Source organism: Monodon monoceros, unplaced genomic scaffold (assembly GCF_005190385.1).
Source record: "Monodon monoceros isolate NGI ecotype Baffin Bay Population unplaced genomic scaffold, NGI_Narwhal_1 Super_Scaffold_16, whole genome shotgun sequence".
NCBI classification, from domain to species: Eukaryota; Metazoa; Chordata; class Mammalia; order Artiodactyla; family Monodontidae; genus Monodon; species Monodon monoceros.
Window position 1 is genome coordinate 32,790,998 of NW_021703772.1, and position 25,255 is coordinate 32,816,252.

The window sequence follows — 25,255 nt, forward strand, 5'->3', positions numbered from 1 at the left end:
CGCACGCCTAGAGCCTATGCTCTGCAACAAAAGAAGCCACCGCAATGAGAAGCCCGCACACCACAACGAAGAGTAGCCCCCGCTCGCTGCAATTAGAGAAAGCCCACATGCAGCAACAAAGACCCAACGCGTACAAAAATAAAAAATAAATAAATACGGACTTCCCTGCTGGTGCAGAGGTTAAGAATCCGCCTGCCAATGCAGGGGACATGGGTTCGAACCCTGGTCCAGGAAGATCCCACATGCCGCAGAGCAACTAAGCCTGTGCTCTAGAGCCCATGAGCCACAACTACTGAGCCCACAAGCCTAGAGCCCATGTTCCACAACAAGAGAAGCCACTGCAATGAGAAGCCCGCACACCACAACAAAGAGCAGCCCCCGCTCGCCACAACTAGAGAAAGCCCATGCACAGCAACGAAGACCCGATGCAGCCAAAAAATAAATTAATTAAATAAATAAATTTATAAAAAAAATGAGGAGTATGATTCTTTCTGAATCTGAAGGAACAAAGAGGAAAAAAGCAAAGAGGATGAGAAGAATAGTTTAAAAAAAAAAGTGTCACATGTCTAACAACATTGATAAAAATATAAAATAAAAATTTCTCCAGTAGCTATTAGCACCATATTCTTGTTATTGTTGCTGTCATTACTACTGTTATTAAAATTAAGAAGAATTTATTTTATGCTCACTGGTCATTTGGGAGGAAGCAAGAGTCAACCAGCTTCATAGAATTCCAAAATGAAATAGACAGCTAACCTAGACAGGAGTTGAAAAATGAACTTGAAATTTATTTGGGCTAAGAAACTTTTTCTAATCATTCAGTTCACAATCTTACCCAAAGAGATCAATTTTAGCACTGACTTTCATGAGATGATTTTCTGAATATACGTTTGTTCTTTAAAACGTTCTTAAATCCCCTATATCCCATGATTACTCACCCTGAGGACTATTCACATCCACAAGCTGCCCCTGAGGTACAATCACTTGTGTTGTTCCTGTCTGGGTAGATGGAATTACACGCAGCACCTGTCCATTTTCTGATGGGCTGGCAACAATCATCTTGGAGACATTTTAAAAAAATCAAATGCATAAGTCTACAATGATTCAAAAGAATCATTACTTAAAAAATTAGTAGACATGCCTATCTCTACAGCAGATGCTATCATTTTCTTCACTTTATAGATGAAAACACTGAGGTACCTAAAAATTTTTTCCCAAAGTCTCACAATTGATAAGTGGTAAAGCTAGGATTCAAAACAGGCAGTTTGATCCTATGTCCTATGATCTTAACCACCTATGATCTTAATCATTACATGGACGTGAGGTCTAATTACTTAGTAACCTGAACAAGTAGGTCTCTGACTACACTACTTTTTTCTACTTATTGTATTATCCACACGTTTGACCTATTTGTGTGATAATCACTGGTCTCATATTTTAAGTCATTTTCATTTAAAAACAGTAACTTAGATGTCTAATTAAACAGGATTTATTTTTATATCTCTGCATTTTTATATATCCTGTCTTGGTCTATAAGAAATACTACAGAGTGACCCAAAAGTCTGAAAACATAGGGGAATTGTATATTTATTATTTCCTTTGGTGTTTTTGTTTGTTTTTTTCAGTTTAACAAATGAACTCCTTGCCTCAAATTTAGAGGAATGTCAACTAAGAAAGCGTCTAAAGTTGAAGAAAAACATTTTGAGCCTATCATTTAAAAATATAATATATTATTTAAAATTAAGTTTATCCTATATTTCCAGACTTTCTGGATACCTTATAAACTTTATTACCTAAAAACTACTCTTCTACTAACAGTTTTACTGTTTTACCTGAAATCCCCTGTCCTCAGTTTTCCCTAGGGCAAATAACTGTCCTTAATCATTCCAACCCACTTTCTCAAACTTCCCTTTTGCTATGTAAAACATGAAAACTTTGCTGATGGCCTGATAGAGACGGCATCACTTTTAGAGAGGGTCATTTGAAAAACTTTAAATTTGGAAAAAAAAAAACCACCCTTAAACCTCAACAAAACAAAGCTTTCAATATAATCATAAACATTTCCCAGAAATTAAGAGTAGAAATTTTTTCCTTCCCTCAGTGTTTGTCAAGTTTCTTGAGATAAAAATATCTTGCCATATCTCTTATACCTCTTATTACTTCAGCATGAAAATCAACTGTAAACTCTGAGGATGGTAATTCCTTTTCATTTGTGGAGTTCATACTAAGCAGCAGGACCTTACATGCATTGGGTTGGCCAAAAGGTTCGTTTGGTTTTTTCTGTAAGATGGCTCTAGTAGCACTTAGTTGACTTTAACTTCATTCAAAACAATTTTGTTAGATTTTATGTGACAGTTGTCATATCAGTGTGCATTTAAAAAAAGACTGATCAAAATTGGTGAATTTTTTTATAGATGTTTATTGGCATCATAATTTTTTTTTTTTTGGTTGCGCCGGGTTCTAGTTGCTGCAGGTGGGCTCCTTAGTTGCAGCACGTGCGCTCCTCAATTGCGGCCAGTGGGCTCCTTAGTTGCAGAATGTGAACTCTTAGTTGCTTCGTGCATGTAGGATCTAGTTCCCTGACCAGGGATGGAACCCGGACCCCCTGCAATGGAATCTCGGAGTCTTAACCGCTGCGCTGCCAGGGAAGTCCCAAAATTGGTGAATTTTTGTGTAGTCATTTTAATACTAAAAATGGAAGGAAAAAAACCAACATTTTTGGCATATTATGCACTTTATTATTTCAAGAAAGGTAAAAATGCAACTGAAACGCAAAAAAAGATTTGTGCAGTGGCATGGAGAAGGCGCTGTGTCTGACTGGCTGTGTCTGACTGAATGTGTCAAAAGTGGTTTGCGAAGTTTCGTGCTGGAGATTTCTCGCTGGATGATGCTCCACGGTCAGGCAGACCAGTTGAAGATGATAGCAATCAAATCGAGACATTGAGAACAATCAACGTTATACCACGCAGGAGATACCCGACATACTCATAATATCCAAATCAAGCGCTGAAAATCATTTGCGCCAGCTTGGTTATGTGAATCGCTTTGATGTTTGGGTTCCACATAAATTAAGCAAAAAAACCCTTCCTGACCGTATTCCCACATGCGATTCTCTACTTAAACGTAATGAAAACGTTCCATTTTTAAAACAAATTGTGACAGGCAATGAAAAGTGGATACTGTACAATAATGTGGAACAGAAGAGATTGTGGGGCAAGTGAAATGAACCACCACCAACTACACCAAAGGCCGGTCTTCATCCAAAGAAGGTGAGGTTGTGTATATGGTGGGATTGGAAGGGAGTCCTCTATTATGAGCTCCTTCTGGAAAACCAAATGATTAATTCCAACAAGTACTGCTCCCAGTTAGACCAACTGAAAGCAGCACCCGACGAAAAGCGTCCGGAATTAGTCAACAGAAAATGCATAATCTTCCATCAGGATAACGCAAGGCCGCATGTTTCTTTGATGACCAGGTAAAAACTGTTACAGCTTAGCTGGGAAGTGCTGATTCATCCACCATATTCACCAGACATTGCACCTTCGGATTTCCATTTATTTAGATCTTTACAAAATTCTCTTAATGGAAAAAATTTCAATTCCCTGGAAGACTGTAAAAGGCACCTGCAAGAGTTCTTTGCTCAAAAAGATAAAAAGTTTTGGGAAGATGGAATTATGAAGTTGCCTGAAAAATGGCAGAAAGTAGTGGAACAAAAGGGTGAATACATTGTTCAGTAAAGTTCTTGGTGAAAATGAAAAATGTGTCTTTTAGTTTTACTTAAAAACCAAAGGCACTTTTTGGCCAACCCAATATTACGTTATTTAATCTTCATTACATGTATACGAAGTATATACATTTTATACATGCGGAAATTGCAACACAGTGGTTACAAAACTCATTCAAGGTAACTCAGAGCTATATAGTCCTGAGCTGAAATTCAAACCCAAGCAGTCTGACTCCTTTTAACCACTACTTTGTACTGTCCCCCAATATCTGATGATGTTACTTAACCTAAAAAAAGACAAAAATAAAACAATACGAAAACCCTACTGGACTTCAAAAGGCAATAGTAATAATACTGTTGTTAATTCTTTACTCCCTGTAAATGAGATTAAATATGTGTGAAAATTTTTCATTCATTCTTAGAAAATAAGAGTGCTGTGGTTATTTTTAAATCCAAATAAAACACATATAATAAAGTTATAATTTATTCAATCATATGAAAATTTCATAATTAAGACTGATCTGTGGAATATCCCCTTAATTTTGAAACTGTTTCCCAAGCACAGTGGAAAAGCATCTCCTCCATTTTCTGTTTCCTTAGCTTATTCCACCTGTTACCTAAAAACCTATTTTTAATTCATATAATTTGACAATGGTGATGATAATACTACTTTTTCTATTACCAAAAAAAGTGATTATCTTTAATCTTTGCTATGAAAATAAACATAGTTTTGAAGAGTCATCTGCTGCAATACATTTTCTTTGAGGCCGACCATGAAAATCACCAGAAAATCTTGGCTAATGAGTAGTTTTATATTTACTGGGCGCTTTGTGTACAATATTTCTAGTAAATGAAAAATATCACCCCTGCTTCACTCCAAAACCTCCTCTCATCCACTGCAGATTTACCCACTACAGAATCTTTACTAGTTCCGTGAAAGCTTCTATGTGAAAAAAATCATACTTCAAAACAAACAAACAAAAAAGTCATTTTTTACAAAAAGCTCCACTTGGTGGAGACTTTGATAATGGGAAGACTATGCATATATGGAGGCTGGGGGTATATGGAAACTCTCTGTATTTTCTTCTCATTTTGCTGTGAACCTAAAACTGCTCTTAAAATTAAAGTCTATTAAAATAAACAATAAAAACAAAAAATCTCCACTAAGTTTCCCAGAATATCACCACCTTCTGATCTTTGGTTCTTTGGAGAAGACAGCTTCTAACACTCCACGTTCCTTACATTTATTTTCATGCTCATGCCACATGTTTCCTATTTCACAACTTCAAGCAACCCTCTGTATCATCTCCTACCGCAAACAATGTAAAATCACCTTTATAATCACTTCAGATAGAATGTTTAATACAATTACAAAGAGAATGGGAACTCGAACTTTTTTCAGACCCAGACAAGTAACTTTAACATGCTTTTTAGGAAAGGTACCATGTGTAAAATGATAACCCTTCATACATTTAGACTCTTTTATCCTTCCATTAGAACACACAGACTTTCTAAATGTTCTGATAGAAACTAGAATAAATGTCAAATAAGAGGGGAAATTACAGAAGTATTTCATTTTGAACATGAAATATTAAAATGTATTGGTTCACATCTAGATTATTTGTTGCATATTAACCTCTGCTGGTGATGCAGTATGATTACAGAAGCTTACCCTAACTTTGCATTTCAGTCCTGAAGCCCAGAAATATGTTGAGCCTGAACATACACACAAAAAAGTTGTCTACAGTTAGCCACCTCTCAACCAATTACTCTCAATGCCAAAATTTAGCTGAATTATAAGGGAGCAAAAGGACATAGATTAACTCTAGAATGCTCTAGACTAGAAACAAAAACAAGAATTTTGGGTTAAATGGTTGCCTACTTAAGTATAATTTATAATTGAAGTTATGATTTTAAAAATAATTTTTATTATTGAATTAAAATTTGGTGTAGAAAATTTGGAAAATACAGGCAAACAAAGAGATACATTATTCTTCATATTATTACTGATATAAATATATTATTAGTCAGAGAGCAATTTAGAACTTTTTCTCATTAATTTTATTTGAATCAAAACCATCTATCACCACATCTATTCAACTGTGAACTTGGTCGTACATATTTTTGGCTAACAGTTTAAAGCAGCACTGTCAACTTTATGCATTGTTATTCACATGACACCTACATATCCACTTACAAAGATCAGTAAGGGTATGTCTAAATTCCATTTTCCACTGGTACTTCCATTGCTTTCTTTTTCTTCAAGAAAGCATACCAGCATGTGGCACACAAATCAGTAACTGAGATGTTGATACAGCAAACAACACTGAGTTCAGTCAAATGTATATACAAAAAATAAATGTAAGTTATATGTAAGCTCTGGGACTTTAGCACTAGTGACAGATTATGTTACATTTCCAACGGATCTCAAAGTGCCAGTTTGCCTAGACATAGTAGCTGGGACGTACTGGTTTGAAGTACTCTGTAGTCCTGAAAGGAAATCTTTTAAAATCCTTATATAACTTAAAAATGAATGTCATGGAAACAGTATTTTCAAAGCAATGTAAAGCAATAATGTCAAGAAATTAAGGTCATCTAGTAAGACTAATACATTTTGCTAAATAGCAGAAAACTGGTTATTTTAAAAACGTACTCACCATTTGCTCATTAGAATCCCCCAATGACTGAAGCTCATATTGAATAGGTTGCCCATTTTGGTCCACTAGGTGGAATTGCTCTGCAGAAAGAGTCTGTGTCTGAGTCAGGGGCCCTGGTATATTCTGTGATGTGAGTGAATTATCCACTGCAGTAGTAATGGGTAAAACTCTAGGGGAACCATCTTGTCCAAAAGAAGGCTCACTGGAGTCCATACAGCTTAGATGCTTTTGCAAAGAAAAAAAAAAAATCACTTGAGTGTTTGTAAAATAAGTTACAATTTTTAAAAAATAGAATGTTTTTAATAAAAGATGGAGACACATTCATTTTTCAGTTAATTATTCACTTTACTTTTTGCAAGGGTTATCAATTCACAGACTGATATAGACAGAAGTTCTTAAGTGAAACTGTTGATTTTTATTATATTTTATTTCAAATAATCCACAGGAATACAATGTGAAATGATGAAATATTTATAATTCAATATGCAGATTTTTCTTTACATATAAACTTTCACAAATACACTAAAGCTATATATTATAAAATTAAATATGATAGAATTATTAAAAATTAAATGTTAAAATTCTTGAATACATTAAATATAACACTATTCCTTAAATATAAAAAATCCAATTGCATGCCGCTTTCCCTTTAAATGGAAAAAAGTTCCCAGTTGAATCCCTACTTCAAATACCTGAGAATCGGTTTTTGACTCTTCGGAATCATTATGGTTGACTCTTAATGAATCAACAGACTGTTCCATGCTGGTATCATATCCAATTCCATTTTCTTCTATTATTTAATACCTGAAATATTTTAAATATCTGATCAACTAAAGCACTTAACATTTTAATAGAATGTTTGTCTTAAATTTCTCATCTCCCCTACTGTGTTACCCTATACAATTTAGGTTAAATCATTTATACCCTATAAGATCAATAAAACGAACATTCTTGTTAAATAATTTGCAAAGGCACCAGAATAAATTCAAGACAGAGCAAAAATTAGTGTTATGTAGTTTCCTCACCCTATCCTTAATTGCACTCATGTACTGGTTTATTAAGGTTGCTGCTATGTGACAGGTACTGTTGTTACACCCTTTCAAATTCTTCTAAAATTCTCATTTTACACAGATGTAATCTAAATAACAGCTTTTAATTTTATGAGGTGTGCCCTATCATAGCATTAGATAATTTTAAAAGAGATCTCTTGGTACAGGAGGAGATTATATACATACAACTCTTACCATAACATACAATTATACCACTTAATATTAGCATGACAAGCTTTGAAAATGAAGAAGTATGTATTCTAAAAAGGTTGAGCCACTTAGGCCTAGTACAGTCATTTTCCACTGGTGGTGATTTTGCCCCCACACATACCCCCAACACCCCCTAATCGCCTGGGGATACTGGGCAATGTTTAGAAACTTTTTTGGTTGTCACAACTGGAGGGGGTGCTACTGGTATCTAATGAGCAGAAGTTAGGGGAATTGCTAAACACCTTGCAACGTACAGGACAGCCCCCACATAAAGATGTCAATGGTGCTAAGGTTCAGAAACCCTGGCCTAGTATAGTATAGTGACTAATGGATTCTGTATGATCTAAAAAGAATGATGTTTTATGACTCAAAATTGGAGTAAAGTCAAAATGAAACTGCTGAAGAACATCACTGAAAAATTTATAATATAAAATAAACTTCATAGAATCTTTTTTAAGAACCCAACCCTATAATTTTACTTTTCGAAAGACAGCATAAATTATTTTTTTTAAATCTTTAAAATTTTATTTTTAAATTTACATGCATTAATTGAACTCTTTTTTTGATGTATAGCTCTATGAATTTTAACACAGATAACCATCATCACAATCAGGATACACAATAATTCCATCACTCTAAACCCTAATTTCCATTTATACCTGTATTTAAGACCTATTTAGTATATGTACTTGGATACAATGAAAACTTATTTTTCTGTGATAGCATCCAAACATATATTTGTAAAATTAACCATTTCAGAAAATCTGCAAGGTTTGCTATTTCATATCTTTAAGATATTATAAATAATTTTACTCAAATATAAATTGTAAATGCTATTAAATCAGTCTTATTTTTAATATACAACTATAAAGTATCTTAAAACTGCTTCTCCTTAAAGATTTTAAATTATCACTTGTATTCTAATTTCATGTATTACAAAAATTCCAAAAACCTGTAGTTACCTCTAGGGCTATAAAAGTAAGAGCAATTTTAGTTCATAACTTTCTGTTCTGTTTTGAATTTTTTATACTATACATATATTACTTAAGATTAATATTTTATAGAAGGGGTTTAAAAAATAGAAAGGAAGTTTCACTAATGGCAATACAGCAGATTAGACACTGTAGAAGGCTCTCTTGCTAGAAAACAAAAAATAGAAAGTTGATCTAAAACAAAATATTTCGTGGCTGGGAGCTACTATAGGAAGTAACAAAAATGAGAGGCCACTCCCTGCCCTCTCCCACTCTGCCCACCCCCCACTCCCCAAAATAAAAGCAAAAGCTGTGATCTAAAACCTAAGTGATGAGCACAAGCAAAGAGGAAAATTTCAAGGGCAGTGCTGCTAATAAACACTGTGCCTGGGAAATGGGCTTGGATAAACAGCTGGTAGGGGAGGAGAACTTAAAACTCCCAAGGTAAGACTAAGAACCTGAAAGATCCTGGTAAGCCAATAATGTACCCTGGCTTCTGGTGAGAACAAATGCAGTTATTATTTGGAGGAACACAAACACAGTTAAGACTTTAGTTTCCTTTCACATTAAGATCAATCAAATATAAGCTTACAATCAAAGAGTGCCAAAAACACAAAGAAATAAGCCACCATAAGAAGGAGTCAGCAGATTTAGACACACCCTAAAAACTTCAAATACTGGAACCATGTAATACTGAATATAAAACAATTATTTAATATTCAAAGAAATAAAAGAATGAGTCATAGGAATAAGGAAGCAACAAGAGACTATCAAGTTTCATTTGAAAGAGAACCAAACAGAACTTTCAGCAATGAAAAATGTAATTGCTGAAATTAAAAAGTCAATGGATAAATTAAGTAGAAAGTTAGAGGCAGAAGAAAGAATTACTAAATTAGAAGACAGGCTTTAAAAGTTACCCAGGGCTTCCCTGGTGGCGCGGTGGTTGAGAGTCCGCCTGCCGATGCAGGGGACATGGGTTCGTGCCCCCACCCAGGAAGATCCCATATGCCGCAGAGCGGCTAGGCCCATAAGCCATGGCCGCTGAACCAGCGCGTCCAGAGCCTGTGCTCCGCAACGGGAGAGGCCACAACAGTGAGAGGCCCGCATACCGCAAAATAAATAAATAAATAAATAAATAAAAATTACCCAGAATGCATCATAAGTAAAACAGAATATTAAAAAATACAAAGAACACACTTCAAACTAGGAAAATAGAAGAAGAAAGTATAGCATACCTATAATTGGAGTCTCAGAAGAATAAAAAGAAAAAATGGACAAGAGACAATATGTGACGAGATAATGGCTGACCATTTTTCAAAACTGAAGACATGAATCTACAGATAAAGGAAGCACAAAATGTACCAAGATAAATCAAAAGAAATCCATACCAAATGTAGCAAAGTACAAAATTCTAAAGAAAAACAGAAAAAATCTAAAATGCAGCCAGGGCTTCAGTTGGAGCGCTGGGAGAGGACTGGGGTTGGCAGCGTGAACACAGCCTGGAGGGCGTTAGTGCACCGCAGCTAGCCGAGAGGGAGTCGGGGAAAAGTGTGGACCTGCTGAAGAGGCAAGAGACTTTTTTCTTCCCTCTTTGTTTCCTGGTGTGCAAGGAGAGGGGATTAAGAACGCTGCTTAAAGGAGCTCCAGAGATGGGGGCGAGCCGCGGCTAGGAGTGCGGACCCCAGAGACAGACATGAGACGCTAAGGCCGCTGCTGCCGCGACCAAGAAGCCTGTGTGCAAACACAGGTCACTATCCACACCCCCCTTCCGGGGAGCCTGTGCAGCCCGCCACTGCCAGGGTCCCGGGATCCAGGGACAACTCCCCCGGGAGAACACACAGCGCGCCTCAGGCTGGTGCAACGTCAGTCTGGCCTCTGCCGCCGCAGGCTCGCCCTGCACTCTGTGACCCTCCCTACCGCCTCCACCCCCACCCCACCTCCCTCTGGCCTGAGTGAGCCAGAGCCTTCAACGGCTCCTTTAACCCCGTCCTGTCTGAGCAAAGAACAGACGCCCTCCAGCGACCTACACGCACAGGCGGGGCCAAATCCAAAGCTGAGCCCCTGGGAGCTGTGAGAACAAAGAAGAGAAAGGGAAATCTCTCCCAGTAGCCTCAGAAACAGCGGATTAAAGCTCCACAATCAACTTGATGTACCCTGCATCTGTGGAATTCATGAATAGACAACGAATCATCCCAAATTAAGGAGGTGGACTTTGAGAGCAAGATTTATGATTTTTTTCCCCTTTTACTCTTTTTGTGAGTGTGTATGTGTATGCTTCTGTGTGAGATTTTGTCTATATAGCTTTGCTTCCACCATTTGTCTGAGGGTTCTATCCGTCCTGTATTTTTTCTTAATAATTACTTTTTATTTTAATAACCTTATTTTATTTTACTTTATCTTCGTCCTTTCTTTCCTTCCTTCCCTCCTTTAGACAACGAATCATCCCAAATTGAGGAGGTGGACTTTGAGAGCAAGATTTATGATTTTTTCCTCTTTTCCTCTTTTCTGAGTGTGTATGTGTATGCTTCTGTGTGAGATTTTGTCTGTATAGCTTTGCTTCCACCATTTGTTCTGGGTTCTATCCATCCGTTTTTTTGTTTTCTTTTCCTCTTAATAATTATTTTTTTATTTTAAAAACTTCATTATATTTTATCTTACTTTATTTTATTTTACTTTGTCTTCTTTCTTTTTTTCCTTCCTTCCCTCCTTCCTTCCTTGCTCCCTCCCTCCCTTCTTTCTTTCTTTCTACTTCTACTAATTCTTTCTTTCTACTTTTTCTCCCTTTTCTTCTGAGCCGTGTGGATGAAAGGCTCTTGGTGCTGCAGCCAGGAGTTAGTGCTGTGCCTCTGAGGTGGGAGAGTCAACTTCAGGACACTGGTCCACAAGAGGCCTCCGAGCTGCACATAATATCAAACGGCAAAAATCTCCCAGAGATCTCCATCTCAACGCCAGCAGCCAGCTTCACTCAACGACCAGCAAGTTACAGTGCTGGACATCCTATGCCAAACAACTAGCAAGGCAGGAACACAACCCCACCCATTAGCAGAGAGGCTGCCCAAAATCATAATAAGTCTACAGACACCCCAAAACACACCACCAGACGTGGACCTGCCCACCAGAAAGACAAGATCCAGCCTCACCCACCAGAACACAGGCACTAGTCCCCTCCACCAGGAAGCCTACACAACCCACTGACCCAACATTAGCCACTGGGGACAGACACCAAAAACAACGGGAACTACAAACCTTCAGCCTGCAAAAAGGAGACCCCAAACACAGTAAGATAAGCAAAATGAAAAGACAGAAAAACACACAGCAGATGAAGGAGCAAGATAAAAACCCACCAGACCTAACAAATGAAGAGGAAATAGGCAGTCTACCTGAAAAAGAATTCAGAATAATGATAGTAAAGATGATCCAAAATCTTGGAAATAGAATAGACAAAATGCAAGAAACATTTAACAAGGACCTATAAGAACTAAACATGAAACAAACAATGATGAACACAATAAATGAAATGAAAAATACTCTAGATGGGATCAATAGCAGAATAACTGAGGCAGAAGAATGGATAAGTGACCTGGAAGATAAAATAGTGGAAATAACTAATGCACAGCAGAATAAAGAAGAAAGAATGAAAAGAACTGAGGACAGTCTCAGAGACCTCTGGGACAACATTAAATGCACCAACATTCGAATTATAGGGGTTCCAGAAGAAGAAGAGAAAAAGAAAGGGACTGAGAAAATATTTGAAGAGATTATAGTTGAAAACTTCCCTAATATGGGAAAGGAAATAGTTAATCAAGTCCAGGAAGCACAGAGAGTCCCATACAGGATAAATACAAGGACAAATACACCAAGACACATATTAATCAAACTGTCAAAAATTAAATACAAAGAAAACATATTAAAAGCAGCAAGGGAAAAATAACACACAAGGGAATCCCCATAAGGTTAACAGCTGATCTTTCAGCAGAAACTCTGCAAGCCAGAAGGGAGTGGCAGGACATATTGAAAGTGATGAAGGAGAAAAACCTGCAACCAAGATTACTCTACCCAGCAAGGATCTCATTCAGATTTGATGGAGAAATTAAAACCTTTACAGACAAGCAAAAGCTGAGAGAGTTCAGCACCACCAAACCAGTTCTACAACAACTGCTAAAGGAACTTCTCTAGGCAAGAAACACAAGAGAAGGAAAAGACCTACAATAACAAACCCACAACAACTAAGAAAATGGGAATGGGAACATACATATCGATAATTACCTTAAATGTAAACGGACTAAATGCTACCACCAAAAGTCACAGATTGGCTGAATGGATACAAAACCAAGACGCATATATTTGCTGTCTACAAGAGACCCACTTCAGACCTAGAGACACATACAGACTGAAAGTAAGGGGATGGAAAAAGGTATTTCATGCAAATGGAAACCAAAAGAAAGCTGGAGTAGCAATTCTCATATCAGACAAAATAGACTTTAAAATAAAGACTATTAGAAGAGACAAAGAAGGACACTACATAATGATCAAGGAATCGATCCAAGAAGAAGATATAACAATTGTAAATATTTATGCACCCAACATAGGAGCACCTCAATACATAAGGCAAATACTAACAGCCATAAAAGGGGAAATCAACAGTAACACATTCATAGTAGGGGACTTTAACACCCCACTTTCACCAATGGACAGATCATCCAAAATGAAAATAAATAAGGAAACACAAGCTTTAAATGATACATTAAACAAGATGGACTTAACTGATATTTATACGACATTCCACCCATAAACAACAGAATACACATTTTTCTCAAGTGCTCATGGAACATTCTCCAGGACAGATCATATCCTGGGTCACAAATCAAGCCTTGGTAAATTTAAGAAAACTGAAATTGTATCAAGTATCTTTTCCGACCACAATGCTATGAGACTAGATATCAATTACAGGAAAAGATCTGTAAAAAATACAAACACATGGAGGCTAAACAATACACTACTTAATAACGAAGTGATCACTGAAGAAATCAAAGAGGAAATCAAAAAATACCTAGAAACAAATGACAATGGAGACACGATGACTCAAAATCTATGGGATGCAGCAAAAGCAGTTCTAAGAGGGAAGTTTATAGAAATACAATCCTACCTTAAGAAACAGGAAACATCTCGAATAAACAACCTAACCTTGCACCTAAAGCAATTAGAGAAAGAAGAACAAAAAAACCCCAAAGTTAGCAGAACGAAAGAAATCATAAAAATCAGATCAGAAATAAATGAAAAAGAAATGAAGGAAACGATAGCAAAGATCAATAAAACTGAAAGCTGGTACTTTGAAAGGATAAACAAAATTGATAAACCATTAGACAGACTCATTAAGAAAAAAAGGGAGAAGACTGAAATCAATAGAAATAGAAATGAAAAAGGAGAAGTAACAACTGACACTGCAGAAATACAAAAGATCATGAGAGATTACTACAAGCAACTCTATGCCAATAAAATGGACAACCTGGAAGAAATGGACAAATTCTTAGAAAGGCACAACCTGCCAAGACTGAATAAGGAAGAAAGAGAAAATATGAACAGACCAATCACAAGCAATGAAATTGAAACTGTGATTAAAAATCTTCCAACAAACAAAATCCCAGGACTAAATGGCTTCACAGGCGAATTCTATCAAACATTTAGAGAAGAGCTATCACCTATGCTTCTCAAACTCTTCCAAAATATAGCAGAGGGAGGAACGCTCCCCAACTCATTCTACGAGGCCACCATCACCCTGATACCAAAACCGGACAAGGACGTCACAAAGAAAGAAAACTACAGGCCAATATCACTGATGAACATAGATGCAAAAATCCTCAACAAAATACTAGCAAACAGAATCCAACAGCACATTAAACGGATCATACACCATGATCAAGTGGGGTGTATTCCAGGAATGCAAGGATTCTTCAATATACACAAATCAATCAACGTGATACACCATATTAACAAATTGAAGGAGAAAAACCATATGATCATCTCAATCGATGCAGAGAAAGCTTTCGACAAAATTCAACACCCATTTATGATAAAAACCCTGCAGAAAGTAGGCATAGAGGGAACTTTCCTCAACATAATAAAGGCCATATATAACAAAGCCACAGCCAACATCGTCCTCAGTGGTGAAAAGCTGAAAGCATTTCCACTAAGATCAGGAAAAAGACAAGGTTGCCCACTCTCACCACTCTTATTCAACATAGTTTTGGAAGTTTTAGCCACAGCAATCAGAGAAGAAAAGGAAATAAAAGGAATCCAAATAGGAAAAGAAGAAGTAAAGCTGTCACTGTTTGCAGATGACATGATACTATACACAGAGAATCCTAAAGATGCTACCAGAAAACTACTAGAGCTAATCAATGAATTTGGTAAAGTAGCAGGATACAAAATTAATGCACAGAAATCTGTGGCATTCCTATACACTAAGGATGAAAAATATGAAAGCGAAATCAAGAAAACACTCCCATTTACCATTGCAACAAAAAGAATAAAATATCTAGGAATAAACCTACCTAAGGAGACAAAAGACCTGTATGCAGAAAATTATAAGACACTGATGAAAGAAATTAAAGATGATACAAATAGATGGAGAGATATACCATGTTCTTGGATTGGAAGAATCAACATTGTGAAAATGACTCTACTACCCAAAGCAATCTACAGATTCAATGCAATCCCTATCAAACTACCACTGGCATTTTTCACAGAACTAGAACAAAAAATTTCACAATTTGTATGGAAACATAAAAGACCCCGAATAGCCAAAGCAATCTTGAGAACGAAAAACGGAGCTGGAGGAATCAGGCTCCCTGACTTCAGACTATACTACAGAGATACAGTAATCAAGACAGTATGGTACTGGCACAAAAACAGAAAGATAGATCAATGGAACAGGATAGAAAGCCCAGAGATAAACCCACGCACATATGGTCACCTTATCTTTGATAAAGGAGGCAGGAATGTACAGTGGAGAAAGGACAGCCTCTTCAATAAGTGGTGCTGGGAAAACTGGACAGCTACATGTAAAAGTATGAGATTAGATCACTCTCTAACACCATACACAAAAATAAGCTCAAAATGGATTAAAGACCTAAATGTAAGGCCAGAAACTATCAAACTCTTAGAGGAAAACATAGGCAGAACACTCTATGACATAAATCACAGAAAGGTCCTTATTGACCCACCTCCTAGAGAAATGGAAATAAAAACAAAAAGAAACAAATGGGACCTAATGAAACTTAAAAGCTTTTGCGCAGCAAAGGAAACCATAAACCAGACCAAAAGACAACCCTCAGAATGTGAGAAAATATTTGCAAATCAAGCAACTGACAAAGGATTAATCTCCAAAATTTATAAGCAGCTCATGCAGCTTAATAACAAAAAAACAAACAACCCAATCCAAAAATGGGCAGAAGACCTAAATAGACATTTCTCCAAAGAAGATATACAGACTGCCAACAAACACGAAAGAATGCTCAACATCACTAATCATTAGAGAAATGCAAATCAAAACTACAATGAGATATCATCTCACACCAGTCAGAATGGCCATCATCAAAAAATCTAGAAACAATAAATGCTGGAGAGGGTGTGGAGAAAAGGGAACCCTCTTACACTGTTGGCGGGAATGTAAACTGATACAGCCACTGTGGAGAACAGTATGGAGGTTCCTTAAAAAACTACAAATAGAACTACCATATGACCCAGCAATCCCACTACTGGGCATATACCCTGAGAAAACCATAATTCAAAAAGAGTCATGTACCAAAATGTTCATTGCAGCTCTATTTACAATAGCCCGGAGATGGAAACAACCTAAGTGTCCATCATCGGATGAATGGATAAAGAAGATGTGGCAATATATACAATGGAATATTACTCAGCCATAAAAAGAAACGAAATTGAGCTATTTGTAATGAGGTGGATAGACCTAGAGTCTGTCATACAGAGTGAAGTCAGAAAGAGAGAGACAAATACCATATGCTAACACATATATATGGAATTTAAGAAAAAAAAATGTCATGAAGAACCTAGGGGTGAAAGAGGAATAAAGACACAGACTTACTAGAGAATGGACTTGAGGATATGGGGAGGGGGAAGGGTAAACTGTGAGAAAGCGAGAGAGAGGCATGGACATATATACACTACCAAACGTAAGGTAGATAGCTAGTGGGAAGCAGCTGCATAGCACAGGGAGATCAGCTCGGTGCTTTGTGACCGCCTGGATGGGTGGGATAGGGAGGGCGGGAGGGAGGGAGACGCAAGGGGGAAGGGATATGGGAACATATGTATATATATAACTGATTCATTTTGTTGTGAAGCTGAAACTAACATACCATTGTAAAGCAATTATACTCCAATAAAGACGTTAAAATGATAAAAAATTAAAAATAATAATAAGAAGAAAATGCAGCCAGAGAGATACGATCACCTACAGAGTATTAACATTAGATATACATCAGACTATTCAATAGCAACAATGGCCGTAGAAGTCACAAGAATAATAAAAAAGTAACTTTCAGTACATAATTGTATATGCTTAAAGCTACTTTTTCAGAAGAGGGTGAATGATATTTTTAAGATTAAAAAGCTGAGTTTATAATGAACAGATCTTACACAAAAGCAATTCCTAAAGAAGTAGAAAATAAAAATGATACCAGAAGGAAGTCCTGAGATGCTAGAAAAATGGTAAGCAAATAAATTAATAACTCTATGAAAAACCTAAATAAACACTGTCTGTATAAATAATACTATTACAATTTTGTGTATCTGTGTTTTAATGATAGAAATAAAATACTGGAGAACTAAATAAAATAATTAACTCAAGGGGGTGATGACAGATAAACACAATACATCAAAACTTATAAGATGGGGCTTCCCTGGTGGCGCAGTGGTTGAGAGTCTGCCTGCCGATGCAGGGGACAGGGGTTCGTGCCCCGGTCCGCGAAGATCCCACATGCCGCGGAGCGGCTGGGCCCGTGAGCCATGGCCGCTGAGCCTGCGCGTCCGGAGTCTGTGCTCCGCAACGGGAGAGGCCACAACAGTGAGAGGCCCGCGTACCGCAAAAAAACAAAACAAAACAAAAAAACCATATAGGATGCAGGGAAAGCAGCTTGTTCTTCACAATTTCAAAAATCACTACAAAGCTAAGGTGTACGAAAGAATGTGGTACTGACATAAGGATAGACATGTAGATCAACCAAATAGAATTGAGAGTCCAGAAATAAACTCATACAACTCTGACCAAATAATTTTCAACAAGGGTTCCAAAAGCATTCGATGGGGAATGAAGTCTCTTCAACAAATGGTGCAGGGACAATTGAATAGCCGCATACAAAACAATTAAAATGCACCCCTACCTCATAATATATGGTTGACCCTTGAACAGCACAGGAGTTAATGGCACCAACTCTCTGCACAGTGGAAAATTCACGTACAACTTTACAGTTGGCCCTCCATATCTGCAGTTCTGCATCTGTGAATTTAACCAACTGTGGATTGTACAGTACTATACTATGTATTTACTGAAAAAAGTCCAAGTATAAACGGACCCACACAGTTCAAATCCATGTTGTTTAAGGGTCAACTGTATACCAAAAATGAACAAAAAGGGATCAGAGACCTAATAAGAGCTAAAACCATATAATTTTTAGAGGAAAACAAAAGAATAAAGCTTAATGACCTTGGATTTAGATACGACACCAGAAGGATAAATGTCAAAAGAAAAAAATAGATAAATTGGACATTAGCAAGATAAAAGCTTTTTGCACAAAGGATACCATGACATGAGTGAAAAGACAAGCCACAGATGGGAGAAAATATTTGCAAATCAAATATCTGATAAGGGTCTAGAATATACAAACATCTCTTACGACCCAACAGAAAAAAGACAACCCCAGGGACTTCCTTGGTGGCACAGTGGTTAAGAATCCGCCTGCCAACACAGGGGACAGGGTTTTGATCCCTAGTCCGGGAATATCCCACATGTCACAGAGCAACTAAGCCCGTGCACCACAACTACTGAGGCTGCGCTCTAGAGCCCGCAAGCCATAACTACTGAGCCCGCATGGCACAACTACTGAAGCCCACGCGCCTAGAGCCTGTGTTCCGCAAGAAGAGGCCACCGCAATGAGAAGATTTCAAAAATCACTACAATGAGAAGACCATACACGCCGCAACTAGAGAAAGCCCGTGCGCAGCAACGAAGACCCAACACAGCCAAAAAATTAATTAATTAATTAATTAAAGATAACCCAAACACCTACTAAAAAATGGGCAAAGGGTTTGAATAGACATTTCTCCAAAGAAAACACACAAATAGTCAACAATCATAGTAAAGATGCTCAAGTTCATTAGTCATTAGGAAAATGCAAATCAAACCAACAATGAGATACTAGTTCATATCCACTGTAAAGGATTTTCTTTACAAAATAAAAAGAAAATAAAGGTTGGTGAGAATGTGGGGAAACTGGAATCCTTATGCATTGCTGATGGGTAAGTAAAATGGTGCAGGTGCTGTGAACAATTTGGCAGTTCCTTAAGAATTTAAACATAGAATTACCAAATGAAAACAATTCCACTGTAGGTATATACTCAGAAGAACTGAGATGTAGAGAACAAATGTATGGGTACCAAGGGGGAAGGGGTGGTGGTGGAAGGAATTGGAAGATTGAGATTGACACATATACACTATTGATACTAAATATAAAATAGTAACTAATGAGAACATCCTGTATAGCACAGGGAACCCTACTTAATGCACTGTGGTGACCTGAGTGGGAACGAAGTCCAAAAGGGAGGGGATATACATATATGTATGGCTGATTCATTTTGCTGTACAGTGGAAACTAAGACAACATTGTAAAGCAACTATACTCCAATAAAAATTAATTTACAAAAATAAAGTTTAAAAAAACAGATAAAAACACCTGAAAACAGGTGTTCAAACATAAACTTGTATACAAATGTTCATAGAAACACTACTCATAATAGCCAAAACTGGAACAACCATAATGTTCATCATGTTCATCAGCTGATGAATCGATAAATAAAATGTGGTATATCCAAAAAATGGAATAGTATTTCACCATAAAAAGGACTGAAGTACTGATATATACCTCAAAAAAGTTATGCTAAGTGATAGAAGCTGGACACAAATGGTCACATATTGTATGGTTCCATTTATAAAACATATCCAAAATGGGTAAAATACAGACAGAAAGTAGACTGGTGGATGCCAAGGCTTGGGGGAGGGGAGAACAGGGAGCTACTGCCAACTGGGTACAAGGTTTTATTTTGGGGTGATAAACGTTTTTTGGAACTTGATAGGGGAATTAAGATTTTGCAAGCCATGTAGCACAGCCAAAAAAAGAAAGAAAAAAAGATATGCAGCTAGCAAATAAACAATGAAAATATGCTAAACAGCATTAGTCATTAGGGAAATGAAAATTAAAACCACAATTATATACATCTATATACCTATTAGAATATTTACAATTTAGAAGGTTGATTATATCAAATGTTTATGAAGATATGGAGCAACTGGAACTCTCATGTATTCCTGGTGGTAATGTAAACAGTATATTCTCTTTTGAGAATCACTTTGGCAGTTTTCTAAAAAGTTAAACGTGAACCTAATTATGATCCAGTCATTCCAATTTATTTTTTTACACAAGAGAAATTAAAGCATATGTGCCGGACTTTGCTGGTGGCACAGTGGTTAAGAATCTGCCTGCCAACGCAGGGGACACGGGTTCGAGCCGTGGTCCAGGAAGATTCGACATGCTGCAGAGCAACTAAGCCCGTGCGCCACAACTACTGACCCTGCACTCTAGAGCCTGCAAGCCACAACTACCAAAGCCCACGCACCTAGAGCCTGTGCTCCACAACAAGAGAAGCCACCACAGTGAGAAGCCCGCACACCGCAATGAAGAGTAGCCCCGACTCGACGCAACTAGAGAAAAGCCCATGCGCAGCAATGAAGACCCAATGCAGCCAAAAATAAATAAATAAATAAATATTTTAAAAATCCTATTTAAAAATAAATAAATAAAGCATATGTGCCCATATATCCCATAGAGGATAGTCTTTTTTTTTTTAACATCTTTATTGGAGTATAATTGCTTTACATTGTTGTGTTAGTCGCTTCTGTATAACAAAGTGAATCAGCTATACATATACATATATCCCCATATCCCTTCCCTCTTGCATCTCCCTCCCACCCTCCTTATCCCACCCCTCTAGGTGGTCACAAAGCATGAGCTGATCTCCCTGTGCTACGCAGCTGCTTCCCACTAGCCATCTATTTTACATTTGGTAGTGTATATATGTCAATGCCACTCTCTCACTTCGTGTCAGTTTACCCTTCCCCCTCTGTGTCCTCAAGTCCATTCTCTACGCCTGCATCTTTATTCCTGCCCTGCCACTAGGTTCAGCAGAACCTTTTTTTTTTTTTTTGATTCCATATATATGTGTTAGCATATGGTATTTGTTTTTCTCTTTCTGACTTACTTCACTCTGTATGACAGACTCTAGGTCCATCCACCTCACTAGAGGATAGTCTTTTTAACAAATGGTGCTGAATAAAAGGACATCCACATGCCCACCCAAAAAAAAAAAAAAAAAAAAGTGAACCTAGATACAGACCTTATGTTCTTCAAAAAAATTAACTCAAAATGGATCATAGACATAAATGTAAGATGCAAAACTATAGAACTCCTAGAAGACAACATAGGAGAAAACCTAGAGGACCATGAGTATAGTCATGATGTTTTAAGTATAATATACCAAAGGCATGATCCATGAAAGAGATTATTGATAAGCAAGACTTCATTAAAATTAAAAACTTCTGCTCTGCAAAAGACAGTATCAAAAGTATGGGAAGAAAAGCCACAAACTCGGAGAAAATATTTGCAAAACATGTATCTGATGAAGGATTTGTATCCAAAATATGCAAAGAACTCATAAAACTCAACAATAAGAAAAAAACCTAATTTAAAAAGTGGTCAGGGCTTCGCTGGTAGCGCCGTGGTTGAGAGTCCGCCTGCCGATGCAGGGGACACGGGTTCGTGCCCCGGTCCGGGAAGATCCTACATGCCGCGGAGTGGCTAGGCCCATGAGCCATGGCCACTGAGCCTGCGCGTCCGAGCCTGTGTTCTGCAACGGGAGAGGCCACAACAGTGAGAGGCCCGCGTACAGCAAAAACAAAAACAAAAAAAAAGTGGTCAAAAGACCTGAAGATACACTGCAGCAAAGATATACAGATGGCAATTACACATATGAAAAGATGCTCAACATTGTATGTCATACGGAAACTGCAAATTAAATCATCACTGAGATATCATAACACACCTATTAGAATGGATAATATAAGAAAAAAAACCTCTATTAGATGTTGACAAATATGTGGAACAACAGGAACTCTCATTGATTGATGCTTGGGATACAAAACCGTACATACAGCCACTCTGGAAGACAGTTTGACAGTCTCTTACAAAGTTAACCATAGGCATACCATACAATCCAGCAATTGTACTACTACGTATTTACCCCAATGAGTGGCAAATTTATGTTCCACAAAAACCTGCATGGATAGTTATAGCAGCTTTATTCACAATTGCCAAAACTTGAAAGCAACCAAGATGTCCTTCAATGAGTGAATGGGTAAAACAACTGTGGTATATCCATACAATGAATTATTATTCAGTGATTAAAAAGAAACAGGCTTGGGAATTCCCTGGTGGTCCAGTGGTTAGGACTCAGTGCTTACACTGCTGTGGGCCTGGGTTTGAACCCTGGTCAGGGAACTAAGATCCCACAGGCCGTGAGGGGCAGCCAAAAACAAAAAAAAAGAAACAGGCTATGAAGGCACAAAAAGACAAGAAGAAACCTTAAATGCATACTGATAAGTGAAAGAAGCTACATACTATATGATTCCAAATATATGACATTCTTGAAAAGGCAAAACTATAGACACAATACCAAGATCAGTAGTTGCCAGAAGTTGGGGATGTAGGAATTCATATAGGTAAAGCGCAAGAGATTTTTATGGTGATGAGATAATACTTTATGATACTGTTATGATGAATACATGACATTAATCCATAAACCTGTACAACACAAAGAGTGAATCTTAGTGTAAACTATGGACTTCTGTTCATAATAATGTATCAGTATTGGTTCATTAACTTTTAGAAAATGGACCACACTAATACAAAATGTTAATAGTAGAGAAAACTGCATGCTAGGATGGAGGGGAGAGAAGGTAGGAGAAGGAATATGGAAGAAAGGAAGGAAGAAATCTTTATATTACCTGCTCAATTTTTCTATAAATCTAAAACTTTCAGAAAAAAATAGTCTTTCAGTTAAAAAAAAAAAAAGAGCAAACAGAGTGTCTGTAAACTGAAGCCAATAACAAATCATAGTATATGAATTCCAAAATTATCTTGAAATTTTAGGTTAAGTTACCATACTCTGAACAATGTTGGAGTTAGGGTAGACAAGAAATATATTATTTTTTCATTAACTTTTAAAACAAAAACTGAGAGGGTTTCATCAGTAAAAATGTATAAAATAGCTGAAGACAGTGTTCTATAGTCATATGCTCTGGGTTTGAATTTCAGCTTCATACTTACTTGTCAAATTAGTTAACTACTCTGAGCTTTAGTTTTTCTCATGTGCAAGTTGGCAATTATACTGCATCTCCCTCAGAGGGTCGTTATATTAAACAAAATAATGTGTGCAAAGAGCTTGGTGCAGTTCCTAGTACAGGGTCAATACTCAATAAATTATTTCTGCTACTTATAATTATGCAAACTAAGATAAAAAATTCACCTATCTATAAATAAATTACTTGGTTCCTAAGGACAAAAATCTGTTAAATATCAGTCATCTCATTGATGTAATAAAAACTTACCTGGGCTTAGTATAAAGCTCCTAAATATACTTTTCTATACTGTCTTTGAAAAATTGGAAAAAATTTTACTTTCAGATGACTAACAAGTTCTATTTCAATATTACTGTTTAGTTTAAAAATTCACACATCTGATGAATGTAGTAGAAAAAGAACACAGGGTCAGTCTAGATTTGATGAAAAAAAACAGTGTTAACTTCCCTGAACTTCAATTCCTAGTTTTTTAAAGATCCCATTCAGTTCTTAGATTTTATGTTTCTAATAGCTGATTATCTTGATGACTTTTAAAATTCATTTAACTCTCATTTATTGACTGACCTCTAATGTACACTGAGTATAAAAATAAAAGAACTCTATTCAAGGAGACAACTTTTACAGAATTAGATCCAACTGAAAATAAAGTCCTACTGAGGGACTTATTAAAACTGAAATAATTGCTGTCAAGAATACAACTTAGGGCTTCCCTGGTGGCACAGTGGTTAAGAATCCGCCTGCCAATGCAGGGGATATGGGTTCGAGCCCTGGTCAGGGAAGATCCCACATGCCTCGGAGCAACTAAGCCCGTGTGCCACACCTACTGAGCCTGTGCTCTAGAGCCCATGAGCCACAACTACTGAGCCCGTGTGCCACAACTACTGAAGCCCGTGTGCCTAGAGCCTGTGCTCTGCAACAAGAGAAGCCACCGCAATGAGAAGCCCACGCACTGCAACGAAGAGTAGTCCCCGCTCGCCGCAACTAGAGAAAAGCCCTTGTGTAGCAATGAAGACCCAACGCAGCCAAAAATGAATAAATAAAATTTAAAAAAAAAAAAGAATGCAACTTAATTTTTTAAAGTGTATTAAATACACTGAAATATTCACTGTCTAAACATGATGACATTAAGATTAGAAATATTTTTGAGACTTTATTTTGATTTTTAAATATAAGCACTATTATGATAGAATACATGATTATGAATTTAATTATCATAGCTACAAAATAATGTTTATTGAACGCTTATTATACTTAATAATTATTAGCCAGAATTATTAACAATCACTCTGCTATTCTGTGATATAGGACCCATTAACAACATTTTACAGAAAAGGAAACTGAGGCTCACCAGTAAAGGTTATAAGGTTTTCATTTATTGAGCACTTACCATAGTAAAGCACTAGGCTCAGTGTTTTATACATGTCATTTTATTTAATCCTTTCAACAACCCTGTGATTCAGTTACTTGCTCCAATTTACACACATGGAAATAAGATTTAAGCAGTTAAGTAAAGCCAAAGATTACAAATATACTAGGTGGCTGAGCAAGAACTCAAACCTACATGCATTGATCCCAAAGCCCACTCTTTACCATTACAATGGGAACTCTTTCAAGGTAACAGACAAACCTCCCTCCTTCATTAGTCATGGCTTTAATATATTTTTTTGGTAGGTTAACAAATTAAAGATGCTAAAAGAAATTCTTTGTCCATTTTTGTTCTCAACTTTTCCTGGTTGAAATTTAGTTATAGGCAGTACCTAACACACAAAAGCCCTCCTGCAAGCAATCTAAAGATCTCTGACCTCCTGAAAAAACTAGCATTCTAACTATGCAGGAATTACAGCCCCTGAGAAAATATTCTATAAACAGATCCAAAAGTGGATCTCGGGACAGAAAGGTAAAAAGTGAAAATAGCTTAGGGGAAAAAAATTCTAAAAACT

The 25,255-nt window shown here is 37.0% G+C and overlaps 1 protein-coding gene across 5 annotated transcripts in view; it reads right to left on the minus strand.

Annotated features, from left to right (window-relative positions):
- The window catches only part of CARF (calcium responsive transcription factor), a 98,650-nt gene that overhangs the window by 68,325 nt on the left and 5,070 nt on the right, over positions 1-25,255 (minus strand). For 4 of the 5 annotated variants that reach the window (XM_029224566.1, XM_029224567.1, XM_029224565.1 and 1 more), the window contains exons 3-5: positions 7,074-7,185; positions 6,382-6,606; positions 939-1,059 (exon numbers count right to left, since the gene is read on the minus strand). In XM_029224566.1, the coding sequence (XP_029080399.1) occupies positions 939-1,059; positions 6,382-6,606; positions 7,074-7,142 (415 nt within the window). In that variant the 5' untranslated portion in view covers positions 7,143-7,185. Of the gene's footprint in view, positions 1-689; positions 757-938; positions 1,060-6,381; positions 6,607-7,073; positions 7,186-25,255 lie in introns of those variants that run through there. The other variant, XM_029224569.1, reaches the window with a different exon arrangement.